Source organism: Microchirus variegatus (genome assembly GCF_963457635.1).
Source record: "Microchirus variegatus genome assembly, chromosome: 18".
Lineage (NCBI taxonomy): Eukaryota > Metazoa > Chordata > Actinopteri > Pleuronectiformes > Soleidae > Microchirus > Microchirus variegatus.
In genome coordinates, this window is record NC_139819.1 from 8,842,028 (window position 1) to 8,867,633 (window position 25,606).

The following is a 25,606-nucleotide window of genomic DNA, read 5'->3' on the forward strand; positions in this document are numbered from 1 at the left end:
AACCTAATTATATTAGAAAAACTTGTTCTTTCAAACAGGAGCAATGTGAAATATTGCTCTTTCTTCTTTGATTTCCCCAGCCACAGTGTATATAAATACAACTTGTTAACCCTTATACTTACTAGTTTCTTCTTATATTTACACATTTATTCATGTTGTTCAAAGCAGGTGAAGCCAAGCCCAGCTGGCATAGAGGATTCTAGGCAGGTTTCCATTCCATGGCAGGGCCAATATAGAGAGACAAAGAACCAACACACTCACACTCACACCCATGGTCAAATGGAAGTCCCCATTTAACCAATTCCCAATTTGCATGTGTTTGGATAGCAGGAGGAATCCGGAGTACCTGGATAAAACCCTCAAGCATATGGTGAGAACCTCTTCTGCACTTCCTGCTCTGAGGCTAACCATGTGGACCAAATATCTTTACACATTTTAAATCAATGGTTTGTGAGGGACGATCTGTCAGAAATAATGAGGCAGCGATTTTCCATTAGCGGACAAAAAAAGACACAGACTAATTTTGTTCTAAGTCATATGCAATCACTTACTTCATACAATACTTCTGTTTATTTAATTGGAGATGAAGAGGAAGAAGACGGGGAGAAACTGATCAACTGGCTCAGACGCTTCTCTTTTCAAATATAATAGCTCACAAACAGACAAATGATTCACTTCTATCCCTCCACTCATCCTATTCCTTTCAGAAGCTGAGACTGAATGGGAGGGGTGGATATGAAGCAGAGGGAGACAAAGAGAAAGAAACATGAGGCAAAAAAAGGTAAAGTTGCACAAATCTGAAGAGAATAGAAAATGACAGGGGGAGAGAGAGAGAGAGAGGGGGAGAACCAGAGTGAGCTAACCATCAGGAGCTTTTGATTCTCCCCATAAATGTTCCTTTTGAGAATGGCCATGAAATTAGCTTGCTGAAAGAAAGCAGTCTCAATCGATTAAATCCCCTCTAAAAAACTTTCAAACAGCTCTCATACCTCCAGCTCTTAAGAGTCTCTGCGGGATATAAAACAGCTTCATGCCTTTTCTCTCTAACCCTCTTCTTTATTCCTCTCTATCTCGCTCTCTCGGTTTTCCCTTTTACCTTTTTCCTGCGATCTCTATATTGGTGACAGAAAGAAGGATAGGTCTTCAAGCGCGGTATTGAAAAATGGGGGGGTTGGTTCATATGTTTCAATTAGTTTTTGGCTCTACTGGGCGCAGGAACCATCTGAAGGGTTGTTGTACGCACACGAAAGCCAGTTTGTCTTTACAAATCACAATCCCAAACTCGAAATTCGGGGCAGCTTCAAGTAACGCCAATGGTTGCCCATAAATAAATCAATTAATATGCATTGATGTGGAGTGACAGGATGTGATGGCAAACACAGAGAGGAGAGGAAAGAAGGAAAAATGATACTCAATGTGCAGTCTACGTGTTGGTGACGTGGATGCGCGCGACAAAATGTTAACTTGGTGGACACCAAAAGGTGTGCTCTACAAAACCTTAGACGAGTGGTTCTCTCTCAACGATTAATTTACCACTTGAAGAAATACTGAGCTCTCGAAGTCACACCATTATTGCCAATGTTAAAATACAGTGGCGTAAATAAGCCGCGCAAAGTCAGCTACGGAGCCATATTTATTCCCAATAAGATAATTTGCTCTCTCATCCTCCTCCTCCTCCTCTTCCTCTCATATACTTCACACACTCGTATAGAGAAATTACATTAAGATGGAGCGACAGATAAGGTGACTTTAATTATTATTATTATTTAATTTATTATTATTGAGGTCAAATTACTCAGCTCCACTCTGATCACATACCCTGGTGTATATATGTTCTGATTTTCCTAGTATCACAGTTTGAGAACCATGGAGTTAGACATTGTAAAGGGGGGGGTCTCGTTAGTCAAACTGGATTTGTATGTATAGTAATCGCCATACCTCAAAGTTTTTCTGATTTCTGTCTTGATTTCCATTTCTGTGCTTTCTCTCTGACGCCGGGCTCAGCGTGACACAGAGGTCCAGCAGGTGGCAGTCGGAAACCAACTAACCATTTAACATCACTGGCCAGGAGATCTAGCAGCTTTCTGAAAAATCTCTCCCTCTCCGGGCTTCCCATTCGCCACATCCTCCAGCAGTGCCAAATGAGCCATTTTGTGTCATTGCACATTGTGATTACATTTCTTTTTATACCCTCCCCCAGTTCAGTTGCTGTTCAGTTGATTGAATCTGAACAGCATCAGGTGTGGAACTTTCTGTTCTGACAATAATAATAACAATAATTATACATTTAATTCGCATCACGCTTTATCGAAACACTGTTATAGCATTCTTCACCATGAAAAACACCTCTTATGATGCGTTAAGATTAAGTTAGAACACCAAAAACATTAAAACATCGTTCGAAAAACAATACGATAATTACCTTCTCAACTGAAGCACAGCCATCTGCATTTCTTTTAAATGTCAACTTGCAATAACAGATACGATGCATTTATGTGTGTTTAGGTGTGACGATTTGGGTGTTAATGTACTGTAGGTGCACATTTCAGAGAGTATTTGTTTACTCCTTTAAAAAAGTATGTCATGCTATGCTAACAAAATCTTGTTGTGAGCAGTAATAGCTGAACTTGTTTTATACAGTGGTGACAGTTTCTGGCTATTCACCCTCCTGCCACCAGAGTCACAGTTTCACCTAGTTGCTGTTAATGTGTGAGAGACATTTGTTTTTGAGCTTTAGAAATGAGGATCCTGGTCTTCAGCCTACCTGAATAATCATGTATGGGAAAAGTTACTACAAAAGACTCAGGCTGCAGTGTACAATGCTTGTATATTTAGCCGTCTCCTTTAAGAGGAAGGCATGGACAACATCTTCTAAGCAAGAGAAGAAGCTGATTTAGCTTCATCTGCAGAGTCTTTGCCAAACGTTGAGGTCACATGCAGGACTTCCAACAATATACACTCTGCTACAACAGCAAAGACCACTTTGATGGTTGGGTCATTCACAAAGATGGAGGTTCCATACCAAAAGACCTTCTTTATGGAGAATTGTGTCTGGAGAGAAGCCAGTAGGCTATCACTACCTCCAATGTAAAGACTTCTACAAGCAGGACAAGGCAACCCTTGATATCAACATTGGGCCAGGATGTAGAAGATTGCAGCAGCTGCTGCATTCTACAATCCACAGTCAGGCAGCAGCATGCAGGCGTCAGTGGAAAGGGTGAGTCTCCACCAGTGCGTCCACTGCTACAGGGACTGGCACTCCTACATTGGACTGAATTATCATACACATATGGCTCTAGAGAGAGCATGGCAAACTAGGGCACATGATCCATCATCAATCCATCAATCATAAATGAGTCATTACAGAGGTCTACTTTCAGCTTTTCATACCAAACTACTGCTAAAAATGTTAATCTCAATTTTTTTCCCACAATCCTGAATTTGATCTGGTAAATGTGCAGAAATCATGAAATTAAGAAAATGTTCATTGAAAAAGCCAAACGTTGGAGCACCTGACTTGGACCCCACCGATCAAAATAAGTTTTACTTTTCTTGCCCTTCCTCAAAATCAAGCAAGTCGGAAAAGGTAGCCCCATTACAACGGGATAAAAGACGGAACTTTGAGGCAAGTTGGCCACAGGTTTTATTCCCGTGGAACAGAGCGTGAGGGCCATGAGCTGTCCGTATAGGACAGAGTGTACGATGGTGGGGAAACCAGGGCAGGAGAATCCCTGATGGATTCCTGAAGCCCTGAAAACCTGAGAGGAGAGGAGAGAGAGCGCTAACTTTCTGCACTTTCATCAAAAAGAGAGCATGTGAAAGTGAAGGAGGAGGACAACGCAGTGAGGGAAAAGTAGGAAGGCGCTCCAGAAAAGGAGAGTGGATGAATAGGATGGTCGACCTAATCAAGTGGCAGAAGCAGTAGAAATAGCTGCCCCACTTGTAGACACACTTTCTGTTGCTCGCCGACTGTCCTCAATGCACTGGGGTAGCTAACCTATATAGGCCAGTTTAATGCTGCAGCGTCTCCCAGTCACTCCATAACATACTCAGCCTCTCTCTCTCTCTCTCTCTCTAATACACAGACATGCACACAGGGATCGGGGGCTAAAGTCAGAGCGCACATGCCTTGAGCTACTGCTGTGTTAAGTCACCTGTGCTGCTAGCCTAGCTTGCTAGCGGGCAGCCAGCTGCTCCTCTCATTAAGAGCCAATCTACTTAAGAGGCCTGAGCATATGGAGGACTCGATTGCTAGGTACTGGTCTTATAACGAGATAGCAATGCCAGACGGCAGAGTACTGTCCACATTTTCAAATGCTGAACTTACTGTATTAAAAAAGTAAGCCAGGGATGAGTGCGGATTGTGCTGACTGCACTACTGCTAGTGAATGTGACCAAATTCCATATCCAGATAGAGGTCACATCACATCCAGCAAGCTAATGACAAATATTGCTAATCATGACCTTTCTTTTAACTTTTTAAATTGGGGCCAAGTCTTGTGCAGATGTAAGTTGCGATGGCAGCTGTTATCTTCTTTTATCGTCATGATTTTTTATTTTTTTTTGCCATATGGTGTGCCGTGGGCAAAAAAAAAAAAAAAAAAGACTTTGTACTTTGTTTCATGCACTCAACTGTACTTTTGTTTCTGTAATCCAACAAAACCACATCTGACGTGACAGATGTACACCCTCTACTCATTTGGTCTTGGCTAATGGGAGAAGCTTTAAATGACCCTGTTCTATGTCACGTTCACTCATATTTGTTTGCGTCACCTTCATGCAAAGTCCACGAGTGCATCTGTATTGAGTGGAAAAATAATCCATATGATCAAAAAATACTGTCATAGTGGTTTGTGACACAAGAAAACGAAATGGCAGACTTTTTTCTTATCATCACGCTGTGCAATGTCACATTCAACAGCCATAAAACATTTATGGAATACTAATATCACTTCCCCCACATGTTGAGTACATGGCATACTTAGCAGCACTACTTTTCTTCAAGTAATTACTTGAATTATCAACCCACTTCACCTCAGAGGTTATATAACTGAGTGAATCTTCAAAGATGAAAGCAAACATCACAATGTAGCATAGGAGTGGGGAAAATAATCTTACTCACACACGCCTGGAGAGCCAAGTCATTTTAAATGAACTGACATCACTCAGAATAAATGGAACTAAGGTAATCAAAAAAAAACTTGAAAATAAGAAAGTCTGGACAAAGGGAGAATCCAACTATGCAAACAAAGTAGTGTGAGTGTACATGGTCTGTTGAGGGCATAATCCCACAAAAGTGGAAATTATGCGGCATGAAAATGACAATGAAAAACACATAATCACAGTAATAAGAGAATTAGAGAGGTCTTTGGCGTATGAATGTTATAGGAATGAAGTTACTGTGACACGTTCAGGAGCATTTTCGTTGACTTTACTGTGCAAGGCCAGACCTAATGGCTGGTTCACAAAACAGACACACACACACACACACACAGGCACAAACACACTTGTAAACGCAGACATTCAGATGAGAAAAAAAACAAAAACGCATAGAAATTTGAACTAAAAGATACTACACAAGCAAACCCACACCTTTGTTTGCTTTAGCCTACAGGAGCAACACGACTGCGTGAGGCCATTAGGCTACATTTAGAGCAATGCATTAGTCAATGATGGTCGCATTTGAGGGGGCATGTATAGCACAAGAGAAAAGCAGGAAACAAAGAGTGAGAGCACAGTTTGCAGATGGAACAAGAAAAAAAAATGATGAGCAAGCCGAAAACGATAAAGGACGAACAATCGGGTATGGCCCTGCAATTTCACTGTTGATTCACTGAATTTTCCTGCTGTGCGAATGCAAATTCGATCAGTTTTATTTTTAAGATTGCTGGTGCACATAACCTACCTATAATAAGTTAATGTGTAACTTGTCCTTTCTGTTGCACATCTGAGTTACATTCTTTGAAAAATGCACAAATCAACAACACGCTCTTGACAGTAAGTTACATCAAGACCGACCCATTCAGCTGATTAACATCCTCCGTCACTATCTCCGAGCAACAGATACCGTATGTCACTAGGACCTATCACCAGGATGTTGCAAAATAACCACAATATCGTTACAGACTGCACTGCAAGATTACAGAGTGATACATAGCCTACATAGATACAAAGTCTATTTTATCAGAGAACAAATTCTTCTTGTTTTCTCGGGGGGTTTGGCAACTGTTGGGCCTAGCCATTGTCGTCTGTTGAGGCCTACTGGGAAGTCATAAAGCCTGGTGAAAAGTTTGGAGTCATAAAAGGCCTCATGGTTGAGAACAAAGAAAGAGAGGCCATCCCCCCAAGGTGTCCAGCTGTGATGGACTCATTCCCCACAAACCAGTGCACAGTGAGGAGTGGTGCCCCGTTTTTAAGAAAATTAATAACAAAATTAATTATTAAAATAATTCATAATTTGTATTAATATTTTCTCACCAATTACTAAGTTGAATCACAACAGCAACTATAGGTCTCACTTCACATTTCTCACTTCACAGCATAGCACCTGTGGACTGCATGGTTTCTCTTACAGTACATGTGACTCCTCCATGAGGGGCTTCTATTCAATTGCACAACCATTACTGGGAAAGAGCGCTGTCTGAGGGGAAATTGAAGGTGCCATTGTGGCTGGCTGTAATTGTAATAGGTTCCAATACATCCCCTAATAATACGTGCATCGTTTTAATGTACACCTCTTGACACAGTATCAAAAGTAATTTGTTCTTAAATAATATTTAAAGAAACGCATGAAAGTGAAGTTGGCGGTTGTGAAAGAGTTTGTTTACATTCTTCAAGAGTAAGTTCTATTTCTGTTACGTGAAAGTTAATTATGTAGCTGACACAATCCGCGTTGCGCACGCACATACTTTTCCACCTTCGACGATGATTTGTGCCAACCGTATAGACAACAGGAATAGAGGAATGAAAGAAGAACCCCTGGTGCAGGACATGGAGGAAAAGCGTTTTAAAAAGAGAGAGAAGTTAGTCAAAGAAACAGACCACAAAACTGCTCCTGTTCCTGCAACAGGAGCCATTTTTAGACAGTCATCCATTAAGTCTGCGGTGTTCCCATACTGTCACAGCCCAGAGTAAACCCAACGAGGACATGTCAACGGAGGGTGTTAGGAATAGGTGCAGGTAGGAAGCGGCACAGCATTCACTCTCCGAGCACCGTGTGAATGGGAGGGAGGAGCAGCATGAAATCATTATTGATGAGAGTTTAGCTAATGGTGAAATTATACTCTTCAAAAATTGAATTGAGTAAAAAAAAAAGGGAAACAAAACAAGAGAAAGGAAGGAGCTCCAAGTGAACTTTTCTAATTAAAATCACCTCATCTATTGATATTTATGAATCATCACAAGTCTTATAATATATATATATATATATATATTATATATATGCTATATTATATATATATATATATATATAATGCTAGACATTCAGTGTTTCATCAGTGAGTGTGTATCTCACCTCTGGCCCCATGTGTTCCGTCTGTGTTACACGGTCAGTCGTTTGGCAGTCTTTCATCTTGAGGGCGGCTTTGGCATTTTCCTGCACACAAAACAAACGCACGTTCATCAGCTGTGTCTGGAAACGCACAACTATGAAGAACATCACAAACAATATCAATGAGAAAACACAGAATCCCCCCCCCCCCCAGCAGATGTATGCTTTGCCAGGTACAGGTGCCTCCCATGCTTAGAAAATCAAAAAACGTGAAACCCATTTTTTCCCCTTATCCATTTCCTCCTGGAAATTCAAGAGGTCATAAACTGGGCCGAATTGCAGGAGAACTTTTCTACAGCCAAATACTAGAGCAGGGGCCATCCTCAAAGTGCACCAGTAGAGAAGAATTCATAAAAACTGACAGCGAGTGCTGGCCAGCCTCCTAGAAAGGTCCTTCTAGGAGATAATTAATAGCATTCTTCTGGCAGATTTACACACCGGGATGTAGAGAGAGAAAAGCATTGGCCCTTCCCTTCAAAATACAGCACTTTTACCTTGACCAAGGAGGTGCCGATTGCTGTGTTACCCCGTGTGATTATTTTGAAGCAGCAGGTTGCAAGTCCTCTAAATGAGAAGAACCCAGTGCTATTTCCACGAGGAGCATTTTTTTTACGATGATGCCACTAATCATTCTGACGCGTTCGCCCTACGCTGCTGCTCACAGGTTGAGGAACAGAACGGATTGAACGTCGCAGAGGCCATGAAATATTGAGAAATTCATTAACCTTGATTAAAATTAATCATCCAAATTAGGAAGAAATGAAAGTTAATTTATGATAGAACTTGAAACTCAAATATATACTGTCCTGCTCAGATCCTGGGCACATGTGAGTTGACAGATTGAGCTAAAAATCTGTTTTCATTAGTCATGCTCATGGACTACACAAAAAGCAAGATAGGCTTTCCGCAGTTAAATGTTGCAGTTGGAGCACACACGCACAAAATGCACCAGCCGGGAGAAAGGAAATCTCATAAAAAGTGACAGCTAGTGATGGCCAGCCAGAAAGCAGGTCCTTCTAGTAGATAATTAATAGGTTTTCACTGGCAGATTTACAGACGGAGGCAGAGCTCGAGAGCGCTGGCTATGAGCTGCCCTTTCCTTCAAAATGCTGCACTTCAACTTCGCTGTGGGAAGCAAGTTTTTCCCCTCTTAGACTTGAACAGAGACTGTGCGCGCAAACACACCCTCGCCAATGCATTGAAGCACAACATTCCAAAAAAAAGAACAACTTCATATCTTTGACAGTGACCTTTGTTTCAAGGGCATACAGTGCAGATAAAAAAGAAGGTTTGGCTGTGGCTGCAGAAAGGATTAAGCCCTGTAATAGACAATCTATTCATATGCACACAAGTAGATATATGATGACATTTGATGCTTTAAAAAAATAAAAAAAATTCTATAAAATCTGATCCAGCTGGCAGGAAGAACATCCCTGTCAGAGAGAAGTGACAAACAGATGGATAGACAGATAGACACAGACACACACACACAAGCAACTGAATTCCCTAAAGAATCTTTGATGGATCCATGTGTGGCTTCACTATTTCGTTGTAATGTAGACAGGGATTGAAAATGAGAAGAAAAGATAGAAAATAAGGGGAAAGAGGCACACAATAAAATAAACAGATGTGGATATTGTGCAGCATCCAGGCCTGAAAACTTAGGTATAGTGTGAAGAATTCATATGGTTTGATTTTCAGAATGAAATGAAGTCAAATTTGCGTTTATATTGCTTTGTAATTACCTGCAATGATGGCAAATAGAAACAATTTTTCATATTCCTACATTGGCCACAACAGCTTGTCCAACATAAGAGGCCTATTCTGTTGTAATATTATTATATATTATAATTGTATGTATCAATCTGCAATGTAGAGTGAACTTTAAAGATAAAATAAGTATAACATAAATAACAAAGATATCCAAAATCTGATCAATCTACACTGGTGAGCCACACTGTTTTATGAGTGTCTCGTGTCTCGTAAATAGAAACATTCATGTTATTTTTAAACCTGCTACCACGTGAACTAAAAATGCCATGTTTTGGGGATTGGTATTGGGAAAATTAAACATATGGAATGTGAACATTATATTTTAAATGTTATGCCTGAGATCAAGTGTTGATATAAAAGTTATACGAGTTAAAGTATGCAGGGTCCCTTATGTTGTGCAATGCTATACAGCATAATTTAGCGAATGTCTGTGCAGCACGTTGCAATTACTGCCGTCACTCATGTCGCCCACAATGTTACAGCTGCAGGGTTGGTCTCACAATGGCTATACTCAACATTGAAACTCGACGTTTGTACTCTTGATATGCATTAAATGGACATTTCCAGGTACACCTGGTTGATTTAGTGCAACCCAATATTACTGCTCAGCAAGGAGTCACTTACAGTAAGTGCTGAAAGGTAATTTCTTTTATCTGGGCACAAAAGAAAGACACGTTATCAACTTGCAGCTGGTTCAGCAACAGACCGATCCATCCACACTACACCACAGAGCCACTCAAATGTATTTTATTTGATTCGATATTAGAAATATGTGTCTATATTTAATCCTGCCAACTCTGAAGTATATTGCCTTTCTTGTTTTTCATTTTTATGACATTTAGTATATTCATACTACATTTTTTCTATGGGAACCCCCTGGGGCCTCTTAATGGGACCCTTGGGTTTCCCAGACCTGCTATTGATTAGCATTGTTCAAACTACTACGATAGTTTCTGTCCTGTTGGACTATGCAAATAGAAGTGTAAATCTTTGAGGCTAAAATTTACACATTTTCAGATTCCCATGTGTTAGACATTGTTGGAAAGCACACTTTCAGAATCTGTAAATAACTCAAAATGCCCCTCGGGACACTTGTTCCTGTTTTCCATGGCTGGGCACATTATTCCTCCACTAGCTAGTTAAGCTGCCGTCACTATTATCTATCAGCCATTCTTGTTATGGTAGAAATGATTGGCCAGAAAAGTGTTTTTGCAGTTCATTATTCCGTCACGGCAAAGTTGCCCTTTTAATGACTGAAATATGATGTCCTCACTCCATCGTTTCATAGTTATGAGGCACTTCATGATCGTCAATTCCAAATCTTTTCTTAACTGGGGGGAAAGAAAACAAAAAATCACACTGACGTTGCGCTCTGACCAATTAATCTAATAAGTCCATCACTAAGGCTATGTTTAGATTACCAGCCATACTGGTGAAATCCTAATTCATTCTAGTTTGAGAAATTCATTGAGAACAACACTCAGCAAATGTTTGCATTCTGATATGACCATTCTTATTTGTGTAGCATGGCTATATATCAGATAAAGGACAACATACTGATGGGACACAAATATGATTTGAAAAATAATAATAATAATAAAAAAATAATAATCTAAGTCCCATGAACTCAGATATCAAATATGAGTCCAAAGTTGTCATTGTTACAGTTTTAGGAAACCATTTCATAACAATCTTGTCAAGTCATTTTCAGAGGCCACTACATTGACCTTGATCTTGGACTTTGTGCCATTTTCAAAAACACCTCACTGTGTGTTCACTGGAGCGGGATGAACAGAAGACAACACGACAGTGCGACAGCAGAAAAAACATCACCCCTGGGAACCTTTGGGGCAGTGCGTGGTTCAGACATAAAGTTTAGCTTAAGAAAATGAATAATATTTAGACTTGAAATGTGTTATACTGGACTACAATCCTTTATCAATACCTCTAGAGCCTAAAAACGTACATATTACTGTTGTGGAAATTCTCTGCTGCTGGTGAAGAATGAAATAGAGAACTTCTGCTGACAAGTTTTTTATTTTCGTTGCAAGGAAAAGGTCAATCTTCATAGGAGTGATCCTAGCTGAAGAAAGACCCAGAGCATCGTGAGCCCTCCACATGTATACCCTTTCGCATTCCTCCAATAGACAAGAAGTTTGCCTTTTCAGGCCGAAGCTATGCAACTCCCCTTTCGCATTCCTCCAATAGAGAAATAGTCTTCCTTTCCAGGCTGTGTTTTCACACCTCTTTGTCTACTGGAGGTATCGGGGAGCCGACTCTGCGGATGTTGTAGGACGGTGTCAGTTCAGGCTAGACACAATACACAATATACAATACACAATACACAAAAGGACCTGGTATTGTGTGTTGGGCAGGTATAAGGCGATGGGCAGTTGTAGCTCTGAGACAGAGAAATTGAATTTACCATTATAGTACACATGTTTTGAGATATTTTCACAGACCCTCAAATCAAATACATTGAGAAATGTCACCTTTATTTTGCTATAGTGTGGTTTGTGTTTTTCCATCAGTAATTTAGAGCGCCATTGCATGCATCATTCTGAATGACAGTTAGGTGAAATCACTTCTGGTTAGAAACTTACTTTATCACAACACTAAAATCTTTTGACAATCTTGAGCCTTTGGTACAGCTAAAAATATAAGTTGGAGCAAGCCTCCAGACAAATCAATCATCCTTATCCACAGACTGCCACAATGAAGTAGTATCATCTTTAAGAAAATATGCACCCAAACTCTCATCTGCTCATCCGGAGTACTTCATATCAAGTGATTTATTTAATAAATTCCAGCTCCTTGGGAAAGGAAATGATAATTAAATGTAAAATTCATTATATATTAGAACTGGGCTATATCCAAGTTTTGATAACGCTAAAAATTTCCCCTAATTGTATTTTTTTTTCCACCTCTTGAGCTGTTTTAACAAAATTCATTGTTATCGTTTTATTCACACAATGACAAAGTGCAATACATTTACATACAGATATGTTCTCTTGTGTTATTAACACCTTCTATTAACAACAGGTATAAAGCTTGTGCTCACCAGCTGTTGTATTACTGAAGTGGTGAGAGAAGGCCGAGCAGAGGAGAGAGTTCACAGTAAACTGTCAATGCGGCTGTAAATATATTTTTTTTTTCGGCTCGAGATAACTTAAAACACAGCACAGACACAAATATGTTTAGCCCCGTCTTTCTCCTCTCCTTTTGGTAATGAACTCTGTCTCTGGTCGTAACCTTCTGGCCTTAAGACAGTCAAACATGAGCAACTGTTAGAGCACGGTCAAAAAGCATGAGTGTATGCTTAAACCTTAGGGCACTGAGCATTTCAATGTACAGTAGAGGCTATAAGAATGTGCAATATAGTGTCTTATACCATTTTTTTTGTTCAGCACAACCTAGGCAATCTGATGGGAAAAAATTAATAATTTTCACCAACTATATAAACGCACCTGAGCAAAAAGTACTCAAAATGTTTAAAATCGGATTGAATTTGAGAAATGTGGAAATATGTCACAGTTCAAAGTTCACTTGGCTAATTTTTATGAACAAAAAGAAAAGAAAAACAGTCTAAATGGGTGACTTCTGCACAACTATTTAGTAATCATTTACTTTATATCACTACTAAAATTGCGTTATAAAATCAAAACTTTGACTCAAAATTCACATAAGAAGACGGAAAATAATAATGTGACCTATAAACACACACACCCCAGGATGTCCATATAAGGAGTTGTGCATTACTCCCATGGCAATTTACCAAGGGTGCACCTGTGGCACAGATCCGTGCCGCACGAGTACTAAGGTTTAACTCACATTTGTTCTGCTTGATCATTAAGTTAAATTCAGTTGTTATAAAGAGAAAAGCGGATGTGACGATGCAGGAGTAAATAAGTTGTTTGCTCACTTTTGGAAACAATGCACAAATGTATACACAGAGTGGGGTAATTTCCAGGGTTGTGTGTTATTATTATTATGTTAATTGACTTAAAATCAAAATTAGAAACATAACAATGAGAAGAATCCAACAGTATCTAAAAATAAAATAAATTCTAGCTGGAAACACTATACTGTATTACCATAATATCGCCAAATCCTATATCAAGATAAACTGCTGTGTGTATATGACGATAATAGAAATAACAGGAAGGAATCATTCATGGAATCACTGTGAATAAAAAAGGTGTTTCAGTGTCAAGTACATCACTGACTTTGGAAAATAATTTCAGAGAAAGCTAATGCTTTGTCACATGAACTGTTAAACAGTAACAGTCGACTGACAACAGAGGCTATCGTGAGGGGGGGGGAAGCTCCAGGTCTGAATATTGAGTCATTCCAGACTTGCCTATAATTTGGTGGGGGAGGCGATGTACCTGTAGCTGTCTAAGTGGCCATCTGAATCCATAGATGAGTCCGGTGTCTGAATACAAATGTGCTCAACTTTGGTAGTGCATGCAGATTGGGTGCTGAATATAGCCAGAGAGGAGAGAAAGAGGAAGACTAAGACAGATGAGACGGGAGTGCCAGAAAGTGATCAAAGGAACAGATGCCAAATGAGACTCAAGTCATTGGATTAGATTGGCGTCTCCCAAAAATACTTCCATAACACCGGCACATTATCCTACGAAGGCCGAGCATAATGTCTGCTTTTCATCACTTTGATAGAACAGGTGACACATTAAAGGTGTGATGTGTTTTCAAACGGAGCAAATTGTTGCTGCACGGAGCCTTTTTGTAAACGACGCTACAAATTTGTATCTAAAACTGGAATATGGGAAGAAATACTGACACTACAATCTACAGACATACACTGTATAGCTACATATGTTGGGAAGGAGGAGGAGGAGGAGAAGAAGTAGTAGTAGTCGTTAACTGAACTGGATTCCCTATAATTTTGCGATCACATTAAGCGAGCAGGTACAAGCAATTTACATTGATCTTCCTTGTGCCACGCCATGTGATGCTAATGAGATTTCAAGCCAACTATAAAACAATCTAACATTTATTTTCCTTCTCCCTCTCTCTCCCGTATGTAGTCTCTCATAGCAGAGGACCATAAGAAAGAATAAAAACAAATTAAAAAACATTTATTTAAAGCAATGCAAGTAAACCTTGTTGGGGTATATTTTTAACCTTTCAGAAAAGATCTGTACTTTGAGGGCAAGAAGCCTTTAATTTATATCCATAAAACTAATTATTCAAGAATACTCAAGCTGCTTTAATTATTAAAGGTGAATTATGTAATAAATCTAAAGCAAATGGCCATAAAATCCTCCTAATATGCCACAGAGACTCAGGAATAATATTCATATAATTTACTGAACTCACCAACAACAACAGTACAGCCAAAATATTTTCATTAAGAATTTGCAGACCGCAAATCATGTTTTTATTTTGGCATGTGGCGCCACCTATCGCCGTCTACCAATCATTGCAGTCAGTTGAGTCTCAGCTGCCGAGCAACGGGATTGCCAGTTAGGTCTGAGCTACAATGGCGGAGAAAAGGAAACCTAAAAGACATCTGTATTTTGTGTAGTAACCGTTTTTGGCCACATTCTTACGTATGGCACTTTTAATTTCAATATCTAGAACAGCAAAGACAGAGAGAGGCAAACTGTGAGAGATATAAAATGAAATTTCTAATGTCTGGCACTATAAATATAAACATTTTGGAAATCGTTCATCGCTTAATTGGGCTTCTTAAATTTCCCATAACTGCAAATCCTGTATTACTGTATTATACATCATAGTCCAGTCCTTCCCATCTTACTGATCCTTCAAATCTGTTTTTATGTCTTCTCTGTTGTTGAATTCTTCATCTAATAGGACAATATTTCGTACATGAGGTGATTACCTACAACTTGACACGATTTTAGAGCTCAGAATACCACATCCACCAAAGTAAAACGCATTTCATTTCTCTTCATTCTCGTCAGACACCAAATCTGTGAATCGATGTTGAGCGAGTGGATCTTACCAGTTCATTCTGGAGTCTGAGAATCAGCTCATCTTTCTCCCTCAGTTGTTGCAACAAGGCCTCCTCTCTGCTGAGATCCTAAACACAAACACAAAAAGAGAGACACGGTGTCACACGTTGCTCAGAATATCGCTGACGGCCGTGATTCATCTGAGGTACAACAACACAACTCCCACAAAAAAGGAGTTTTATCTGCATTATATGTACCTGTGTGAGTGTTTGTGAGAAATGTAATGAAGTTATATCATGTGATGTAAGCAGAAGGATTGGAACCGCAGAGCACACAGCACTTATATACTGTATGACCTTGTGTTGTCAGGGGACATTAATGCAGCCAACAAGGAGGTAAACGCAAGTATATTGTTGTTGCACCTTTTAAAAAGAACAGAAGCAAAGTACCTCACAGCAACAGACGTGACATTACAAATGGTTCGAAGGTGTATATATATATATATATATACATACACATATATATATATATATTTTAATGTTTAAGATGTATATAGGTTTATGCTAATATAACTTTGTCGACATTTTGATTTTGTCACATTTATCCACTGCACAAACTAGGGCAGCACAAAAAGTGCAAAGGACATTGCAATCAGTGGTGTAGCCTATGTGATACGCAGGTATACAGAGTATATACCCTACCACAAAAAGTTAATTATACTCATGTAATTTGTAGTGTAGAGTAGAGATGACTGTTGTTTTCATTCAAAACTAAATATTATACAATTCATCGTGTGCATACTATTTTTGTAGGTTATTGTGCTGCTGGTCTGGCAACCCATCCTAACAGTACACCCATTACAGTAGACCACACTACACCACTGATTGCAATTATTTTATTACGATAAAACATGTAGGGGGAAACGCATTATGGTGAATTTCCGCTTCTTCTTTTGCTTCTTTACATATGCAAAAGTGTGTTGCAGAATAATTATTTCTCCATCACATAATGGGAAACATGTCGTATTTAGTGTGATCTTACACATAACAATAGCACGACACTGGCTCTCTTAACACTGGATTAGCACCCCTAATTAATTGTGTTTGTCCCACTATTTCACGTCGAAACGTTTCTGCTGTGAAAAAAACAAATCTATTACGGCAGGTTTATTCAAGACAAGCTTGAGCGTTACATGCACATGTATGAGTTGAACTCACTGAGCTTGTTTACATATATAAGAGCAAGAATCTGACAAACGTATGTACAACAAATCTGAGACTTTGGCAGAGCGCTGGATACGAGTCGTGCTATTCTTCAAGTGTAATGGAAGCTGACACTAAAAGAGTTGATACTTTAACCTGTGGAAGTTATTTTAAAACTGCACACACGTTTTCCAACAGTGAGTGCTTGAGAATGAATGATTCTGTGTGGTAATTGTAGCATTGCTAATATTGCTTTTGTACAGTAATCGTACAATTAGGAATCATAACACAATCGAAATATATATACGACATTCTATCAGGAAGGAGCAAAAAGTAAGAAATTATTTGAGTGACTGAAGTGAAAACAGCAAACATGTACTATATGTCTGCCAATCTCATTTCCACTGCCAGGGTTGTCCAAACCAAATCATCATCAGACTTTGGCTGAACTGCAGAACATCCCAGTTGCCACAGGATCTCAGGCTACACCAACATAATATCTGGGCTACAGACTTGGCAGTTTTAATTAAAATATTCAAGGGTGAGACTCAAGGAGAAGGAGAGAGTGTTAAAAAAAAAAAAAAAAAAAGACTAGAGAGAGAGAGTTGAAGACGAGGGGATAGGAAGGGGAGTGAACGAAATGAGGGGGAAACGTGAGAAAAGGGGGACAGTGATCGAGAGTGGGAGAAGGACAGAGAGGGCCCGAGGCTTAGTGTCATGGTCTGAAACTGTGGGGAGCCATCTGGCTAAAAGACAAACAGAGTCAGAAGGAGACCACAGACCACAGGGAACCATAAAGTTACAACACTGTCCTTTAAATGACCTAGCTGATGCAAAAAGAGACAGGTATGCCATCATTCTGTCTTAACTCGCATCAAAAGTGAGAAGCATACGTGTGTAGGCAAGGTGTTCAGATCCTTTTTTAACCACCTGACAGTCAATTTGATCGGGGAATGACTTAAATACTTAAGTGGCTGCGAGAATTATGCTCTATTTTACTCAACAAAGTAGCAAACATACAGTCCAGACAGACAGAGATTCTGGCCATGCGCCCAAATCTCCATGAATTGTGAGGGACAATACAACCAAAGACATGCAATGTGTGTATAAAATAAATAAAAAATTGATAGCATAATAAAGCTAAAAGCTTTTTTGCCAATGCACCCATGGTGATAAAACGTTGCAAAACAATATCTTCCCCTGTTGGGAAGTAGAAAGCAATTTACACAAAGAAATCCAGCGGTGTAAAATCAGAATGGACTGTTTTACCTGGCTTTAGAGGGGCGGGGAACTGTATTTATAGAAAATAATATTCTTTTCTACTTCCAGTATTCACAGGTGGACGTGGAAAGCACAGCATTACTGACATGAGATTTGAATGAGGTTGAAAAATTAGCGTGCTGTGAAAATTGCTCCATTTGTCAGCGTTTAAAATTAATCTCACTGAGGATTGGTGGCTGCTTCAAAGAAAAATGCCAGGCTAAAACAGCAAGGCAATGTACGCTGCTGTGGCCTGTCCGTGCACGTGTGACACCACAGTTGTAATTCAAATGTTCAGAACAGGCTTATGAAATAAATCCGGAGAGATTTTATTCACTCGTGTGGTTTGTTTTTACGAGTGAGAATAAAAAAAAATAAGAAATAGGTTTGAGTCACGGATAAACAGGCAGATGTAAAAAAAAAAAAAAAAAGTAGGTCATGCACTTTACCCAGGTCATGTTCATTGTCACCCAGTTGAGTAAAATGTCAAGCAGCGAGGAAATCCTCATATAACCTCAATGTGATGACACAAGAGTAAAAGAAAAAAAAAACTGTTCTAGACTAACTTTGTAGTCAAGATGAATATGAGCAGCCCTACATTGCATTACATATAAAAATCATTTAAAATGTGAGGGACATTACCTTCCCTAAAACTAAATTGAAAAACCGATTCGCTTTGCTGCAAGGAGCGCCAAGAATACGCATTAAGTTGCCCATCAGGTGGCATTCCAACCAATTTTTCAAAGCAGAATTGAATGGAAAGGGCCGAGAAAGAAGAGTGGGGCATGTGAATTTATTTCTAATGTGATTGGAATGGCCTCGGTGGAGATAAATTTGATCAAAATCATCTAAGTGCATCCGCTTCAGGTGATTTTGTATGGCGGCTGAGGTCACTCTACGCTAGCAGCAGCCAGCTGTGGAGGATATGGAGATGAATTAGATTCCCTTTGTGAGGCGAAACTATTCAATTCGTTTACTTTTTTATGGAAACACACATTTGACAATAATGTGAGGGTTGTTTACTGTGTATGTTAATTCAATATCGCTTCAGTCCGCTTAAGAAATTACCCATTACTTGAAAATTAATGGCGAAGGGTTTGTGAGGAATAACAGCAACGTTAAATACATTCTCCTGCCAATGTACCAAACATCTAACCATAACCTTGCACTTTTGAAACAACAAGTGTTTGTGACTTCAACAGCAGTGTACACTCCTGATATGTCACTGCATCTCACACTACCAGCGAAGTTTGAAAGACAATTAGCCCTACAACTTAGCTTAGCAACTTAGCAAGATGCTCAAGGACACATTATGGACTAGCAGAGCCACAAATTGAACCCACAGCCTTCCAGGTGAAAAACAATTAGCCCTACAACTTGGCTTAACAACTTAGCAAGACGCTCAAGGACACATATAGACAAGCAGAGCCAAGAATTGAACCCACAGCCTTCCAGTTGAAAGACAATTAGCCCCACAACTTAGTTTAGCAACTTGGCAAGACTCTCAAGGACAACTAGACTAGCAGAGCCAGGAATTGAACCCACAGCCTTCCAGTTGAAAGACAATTAGCCCTACAACTTAGCTTAGCAACTTAGCAAGAAGCTCAAGGACACATATGGACTAGCAGAGCCAGGAATTGAACCCACAGCCTTCCAGCAGAAAGACAATTAGCCCTACAACTTAGCCACCATTTCTCAATCTTAACTCCTGACTCTTTTTTTAATACTTTAACTTTTAAAACTTCAGCACATTTTATGTCAGAAAATGACTTTTGATACTTAAATAAAATAAATGTTATGTACTTTGAGACTTTTCCTTCAGTAATATTATTTTAAAAAAGTGACTTTAACCAAACTCATTTTCTGGTAAGATACTTGTATACTCAAGTATCCCTTGAAGGAACTGTTTACAAGACTGGTGTCCTATAAGCTACATAATGCCAATAAGGGTGATGCAGACCCGCTCACCAATAAAAAAGAATCATTAGATGGAGGTTGAAATCCTCCATTGTGTCACTTTAAGCTCAAAAACAATCTACTGTATATAAAAACAGACATGAACTGAGCCTCTGCAGTGAGTGACAGGGATGCTGCTATGTGGAACACACATTTATTCCTACTACAGCTTTGTCCCTCACACACAAACACACATGGGCTTATCTGCACGAGTCAGGATTATGAGGATTAGAAGGAAAGTTTGACTTTTCATGGATGCTTCTTGTTTTTTTTTTATTTTTAGCCAAAGAAACGGGCATTGATATCAGTCTTTTCCCCCATGCTTTTTTTCAACTGAGCCAGAGCTTTCTGAAAGGACGACGCTTTCCTTATTCAACCGTTTTCTGCCGCCTCACTATACTGGCGTCCATAAAACACATCTCAGTGGTTTGACGTAATGGACATTCATTTCTATTTCAGAGCAATACAACTTTAATTCCAAAATACAAAGTGGTCATGCATGGAAACGGATCAAATGAGCACAGAAAGTAACACAATGCAAGCTACATGAACGCTGGATAAAAGAAAATAACTGCATAAAAATAATAGCACAGGCTTGTCCTTTTGTGTGATTATATGTTATCTATTATGTCTGCTTGGATACCCACTCATGAAGCATTTGACTCATCATATCCATGACTAGATAAAAAAAGGGAAGCTCATGGCCAGACCTGCACACACTGACAATAATTGTGACATTAATAGCATACTATTAATGTGCGCTGACAGAAGGGGCAAAGAAAAGCAGCTTGTGAAATGTTGAAAAAGGAGAGTAGATGAAGAAAAATATGTCATTTGCACATCAAGTCTGTCCAATACAAAGCCATGACCTCTGTCACCTGTCTTTGTGAGCTAACTCAGCTGTCGGTAGAATCTAGAATCCAAAGACGTTGCCGTTATATGATTGAGCAGATTTGAAAATATAGCCGTCTGAGAAGCTGGATGGACACATCCTGTATATGACAAACTGACACTGCAGTGCTTACATTTCTACTGAAGGACATGGTGTGCCTGGTGAAGAGCAGCAGCAGGAACTCTATAGGTGCGCAGAAGTCAACGATGTTGACTTCTGCGCTCACTCTGTGTTTTATCTCCTCTACTTAGACTGAGACGGACCACAAAAACATGACTGAGTCATCATTTTTCACACTGTGGCGACTGATAGGACCACCAGAGTCCCAAACATAAGGATTTAAACTTTTAAAAAGATGATTTTGCATAATATGGGACCTTTAAAACTACTATAAAGCAATTAAATACCACCATTTGTACTTCACAGACATTCCTTTTCTAATATCAGAGATGAAATGAAGCTTTAACTACGGCTCAGATCTAACAAACAGTCAAGTCTCAGTTCTGATAATTCCCAAAACAAAAAGCCCTGATGAACATTTTTCAGCTAAATTAAAATAAAATAAAAATAAAAATAAAAAACCTTGATGTTGAGCAGTTTTGATAAATGCTACGAGCTTGGGGTGGCACGAGATCACCTGGGTGTATATAATGCCTTTCAGCAGTGTTCTAGTAATTACTCAGAATTATACAGTGGCAGGGCTTTGGCATTAAATTTTCAACATCTATTCAAATTTCTTACACATTTTCATAACAGTGTTTGACAAAAGAAAAAAAAGAATTGCAGTCGGCAGCAGCCTCACAGACACAGACACACACAAACATACACTGGTGGAGCCATTTCTTCCTCTTTTCCTTTGGGGAATGAGAGCTTCCTCTGTGGTCTTAACTTCCTGCACGCCTCGAGACAGCCAATCATGAACGCTATTAAATCTCAGTCAAACAGCATGCAGCGTGTTTATTGGCTCACTACCGCTTGTTGAGATTAAATCTTCGGGTCCAAGAATTTGATCTAATCGTACGACAACACATTTCGAGAGGTGATAAAGAGGAAGGCGCTGGAGCTTTAACACACTTCATTTCGGGAATCCTGGCTCTTTGTGTGGGGCTGAGACGACACAGAGATGCAGCGTTTGAAGAAAACTTACCAAAAAATGGAAATAGGGATGGTATTTCCTATTTCATTGTATTATATTTTGTTTATGATGCAGCGGGACTATGCGTTTCCTTTACAACATACAATATTAATTTCTAATGAGGTAGCACGTGACAAAGTGATAGATGTTACACTATAAAAAGAAGCCCCTCGTGTCAGTGGAAACAGAGGTGAGTGCACAATGTCAATCGGAAAAAAAAAAGGCACAAACATCGAGCGACGACTCGTGTCGTGTGAGATTTTCATATCTCACTCTTCCGAAACACAGTAGACCGCTTTAACTGGGACAATATGGGTAAAAAATCATGTCACATGTGTGGGGGTCTAAATTAAAACTAGGTCGCACTGTGACTTTGCAGCCTCTCAGGTGGCTACCGTGGATTATTTTTATACCCACTGAGTCGTTTTCTGGTATGCCAGGACAAATTCTCATCTCCTTCTTGCCCCACCCTTAGAGTCTCATTTTCTTCTGTCCCTCCTCCTCCACCTCAAACTCTTCCCTCATTTTTTACTCTCTCACCTCTGTCTCCAGCGTTCCTGTCATGAATTCATTTTCTCCTATTTTACAGACTTATGTCACTTAACGTCATCAAAATAAATGCATTCCTCCTCCGGTATGCACCTTCAACACTTACCCCCCCACACCCTTTGAGGGGGGAAATCAATCCATCTTATTGTCGAGTTAGAACAATGTCCTTTTCACAGCATGGCACCTATTTTCCTAGTCCTCGGCTTCTCCTCAGGCAATATGCCCTCTCCATCTCCCTGTTTCTTTTCTGTGCCTCCAGCTCTGTCTAAAGGTTAGCCTTTGCCTCCCACCTACTTACTTATTTTTCTTCTCTCTATATTTATTTTTTCCTCACTCGATCACTTGGGCTTCTTTGTGTCTCCTCCAAAGCTCGGGTGCAGAATCAGTATCTTAGTTGATCCCATGACTGTGCTCTTCTGGACAGAGATGTTGCTCCTAATATCTGCTGGACATTTTGGGAGTTCCTATCACCGCTGGGACCACAGTTGCCTTTACTTCCCACACACTTCTCGTGTTCCTTCTTCTTGATGTCACTTGTGGTTGGCAAATCAATCGCCGCTACCTCCTTCTTCTGCTGTTTATCGACGAGCACTTTATCTGGTTGATTAGCTGCCGCCATTTTCTCTTTGGTCTGGAGGTCCCACGGGATCTTAGCTGCGCCATTCTTAAATCTCTCTCCGATTAGGCGAGGAGGGAAAAAGTTGTATTCCTTCAATTGAAAAAGAAACCTTGAGATCTTCTTTTAATCCCACGTTTATGAGAAGCAGTGTTGTTTGGATGACAGCTGTTGCTGGAGTGCATGAGTCACTTCATATGTGACAAAAACAAATCTAAATCTTCACAATGTCTTCCCACACAGCCTCACTAAGTGAAATGAAGCTTGCTTTTTGAATTTCTAACCAATTGATGTGTGACTTGTGGCAAAAAGACACTCACTGTTAAATACATGGATTTGTGATGGTCCTACACTGCTACGTTATGCACAGAAGTTTCAACCTCCATTATTTCATTAGTATTAATATTATTAAACGACCATTTCCGTTACATTCTTCCATGAGAACGTCTCAGTTTAGAGCTGCTGTCTTCATGCTATGTCCCAGCTTGCATCTTTTACTTTTTCGTTATCATCCAGCCACTGATGCTCCATGTAGGTCAATAAAGAGGCCGCACATGCTAACGCACAACGGTGTGCAGCTTTGAGAACACATTCACACTCAGACTTTGCATCCGTGTGTGACGTACTCAGGCCTTTGTTTGTGGTTGTTAGTGTTTTTTTTATTTATTTTAAGGAGCAGTTACTCTTCAGTGCATCCTTGAAAGAGACAGAAAGAGAGACTCAGTTTTAAACTCAAGCTTCGATTCAATTAAAAAAACAAACAAAACAAAAAACACCACCACGGGCACTGAGATGTTTCACAGAGTCGAGGAGTCTTGTCCTCACTGCCTCTCTCGCCCCAAACAGGCTAACAAGAACTTGTGATTCTCAGAGAAAAGCTTGACAAAAGCCCTCTCCTGGTCAACTTAAACCCTGCACACACACACACACACACACACACACACACAGACAGACACACACACTCCCTGCAGAGAGTGATAAATCTCATCTCAATCACACAGCTGTGATGGACTAGGCTGACAGAAGGTGTCTGGAGTCCGTCAAGATGAGCTAAACACACAGCTCCCCCCCTCATTCAGTTCCCCGTGTCTTTTGCTTCATATTATTAGTCTCTTCTTTTCTTTTTGTCCCTTTTTTTCCCACTACCTGCCCAGCTCCTCTGCTCTTTCTCGCTCTCCTAATTTCACCTCTTTATCACTCATTAGAAGCCGATGTGGGAGAAAAGGCGCGGATCAAAGGGAAACTCAGTTTTATATTTTTGACCGCAGACGGACCGCTGTGTTGCTTTAATGGAACTGGATGGCACTAGGTGGTGTTTGTGGATTGTGTGAGAAAGCCCTAAGGCTACAGACCCAGAGACCCATTGGAGAACATGAGCAATCATATGGTGCCTGTGGCAGGAAAATTTAACACTGAACATTGTCCAAAGACCATGCCAGGGTCGTTTATTGAAAGAAGCAATGGTGTCACCAGCCCCAGTGTTGACAAAAAGAGAGAAAGGCTGCGTTCCTTTGTGGAAGTTAAGTATGAACAAAGAGTGAGAAGAAAGGAAAAAAGTTGAGTTGTCACAGCAGTCTCAAGACTCCAGTTTTAGACACAACATGTACAATACCACTGCAATAATATTAAACCAAGCCGGTTTATACAGAAAAGGATTAGGCCCACACAGGAAAAAGATATTTGAGTTCTGACTTTAAACTCAGAATTCTGACTTTATTCCTAGAATTCTGACATTATTCTCAAAATTCTGACTTTAAACTCAAGATTTCTGACTTTAAAACCCTGAATTATAGACTTTAAACTTAGAATTTCGGACTTAATTCTCAGAATTCTGACTTTAAACTCAAAATTTCTGACTTCATTCTAAAATATGTTTTTCCTGTGTGGCCCTAATCCTCTTCCGTAGGTTTACTTGTCACTGCAAGGAAATCCAATATTGAACATTGTCTAAATACCATACAGTACCATGGAAGACGCATGAGAACTGTGTCCTCAGGAGTGTTGACAAAAGGAGCTGTGCTCCTTTGTGCAAATTCACCACAAACAAAAAGTAAGACGGAAAAATGATGGCTGGGAAAAGTTCAGAGTTTGGCTCTGAATCACAGCGGTCTCCAGACTACAGTTCTAGGCACAACATGTAAAATACTACTGCAATAACATTAAAACAAGCTGACTTGTCACTACGTTTTATAACTCCGTTCAACCGCGTGTCAAACAACAATTGATTTGGCAGAAATTTTGCCTCAAGGCCTTTTGCACATTAAAAGTGAAGCAAGTTCCTGAGCAGAGCCAACGCTGAAGAAGAGAGAGGAGAGGCTGCTTGGTTCAGAAGCTGCCACTTCACCACTTCAGGACACACTTAATTATGTCTGTCAGATAGTTTAAAGACAGACAAAGGTCTGGCTTGTTTTTAAAAGGCTGTATGTGTTTGCTAAATTGAATCGTAGACTGTAATCGTACATAGAAGTAGTCACTTTGAATGAAAGTCTACGGGAAAATGAGCGTCTGCTTCTCACTTGATTTATTAACATCAGTGCACATTTTCCTGAAGAGTTAATGGTCTCAATCACTAGTTTCAGCGCCTCTGTTGCGCTGATAAAGCACAGAGCATATGAGAGGAACACCGGTGTGATTGACAGCTCCCATTAATGACAGGTATCATCTAACAGGAGCCTGGCTGGAGGTGACATCTGTGAATTAACATTAACAAAACTTCAACATGGCACCAGCCA

The 25,606-nt window shown here is 39.8% G+C and overlaps 1 protein-coding gene across 1 annotated transcript in view; it reads right to left on the reverse strand.

Annotated features, from left to right (window-relative positions):
- ccser1 (coiled-coil serine-rich protein 1) overlaps positions 1 to 25,606 on the reverse strand; it is a gene marked incomplete at its 3' end in the record, with an annotated part of 123,194 nt that overhangs the window by 49,593 nt on the left and 47,995 nt on the right. Inside the window, exons 9-10 of the mRNA XM_083904854.1 lie at positions 15,315 to 15,392; positions 7,514 to 7,594 (exon numbers count right to left, since the gene is read on the reverse strand). Of these exons, the coding sequence (XP_083760980.1) occupies positions 7,514 to 7,594; positions 15,315 to 15,392 (159 nt within the window). The remainder of the gene's footprint in view (positions 1 to 7,513; positions 7,595 to 15,314; positions 15,393 to 25,606) is intronic.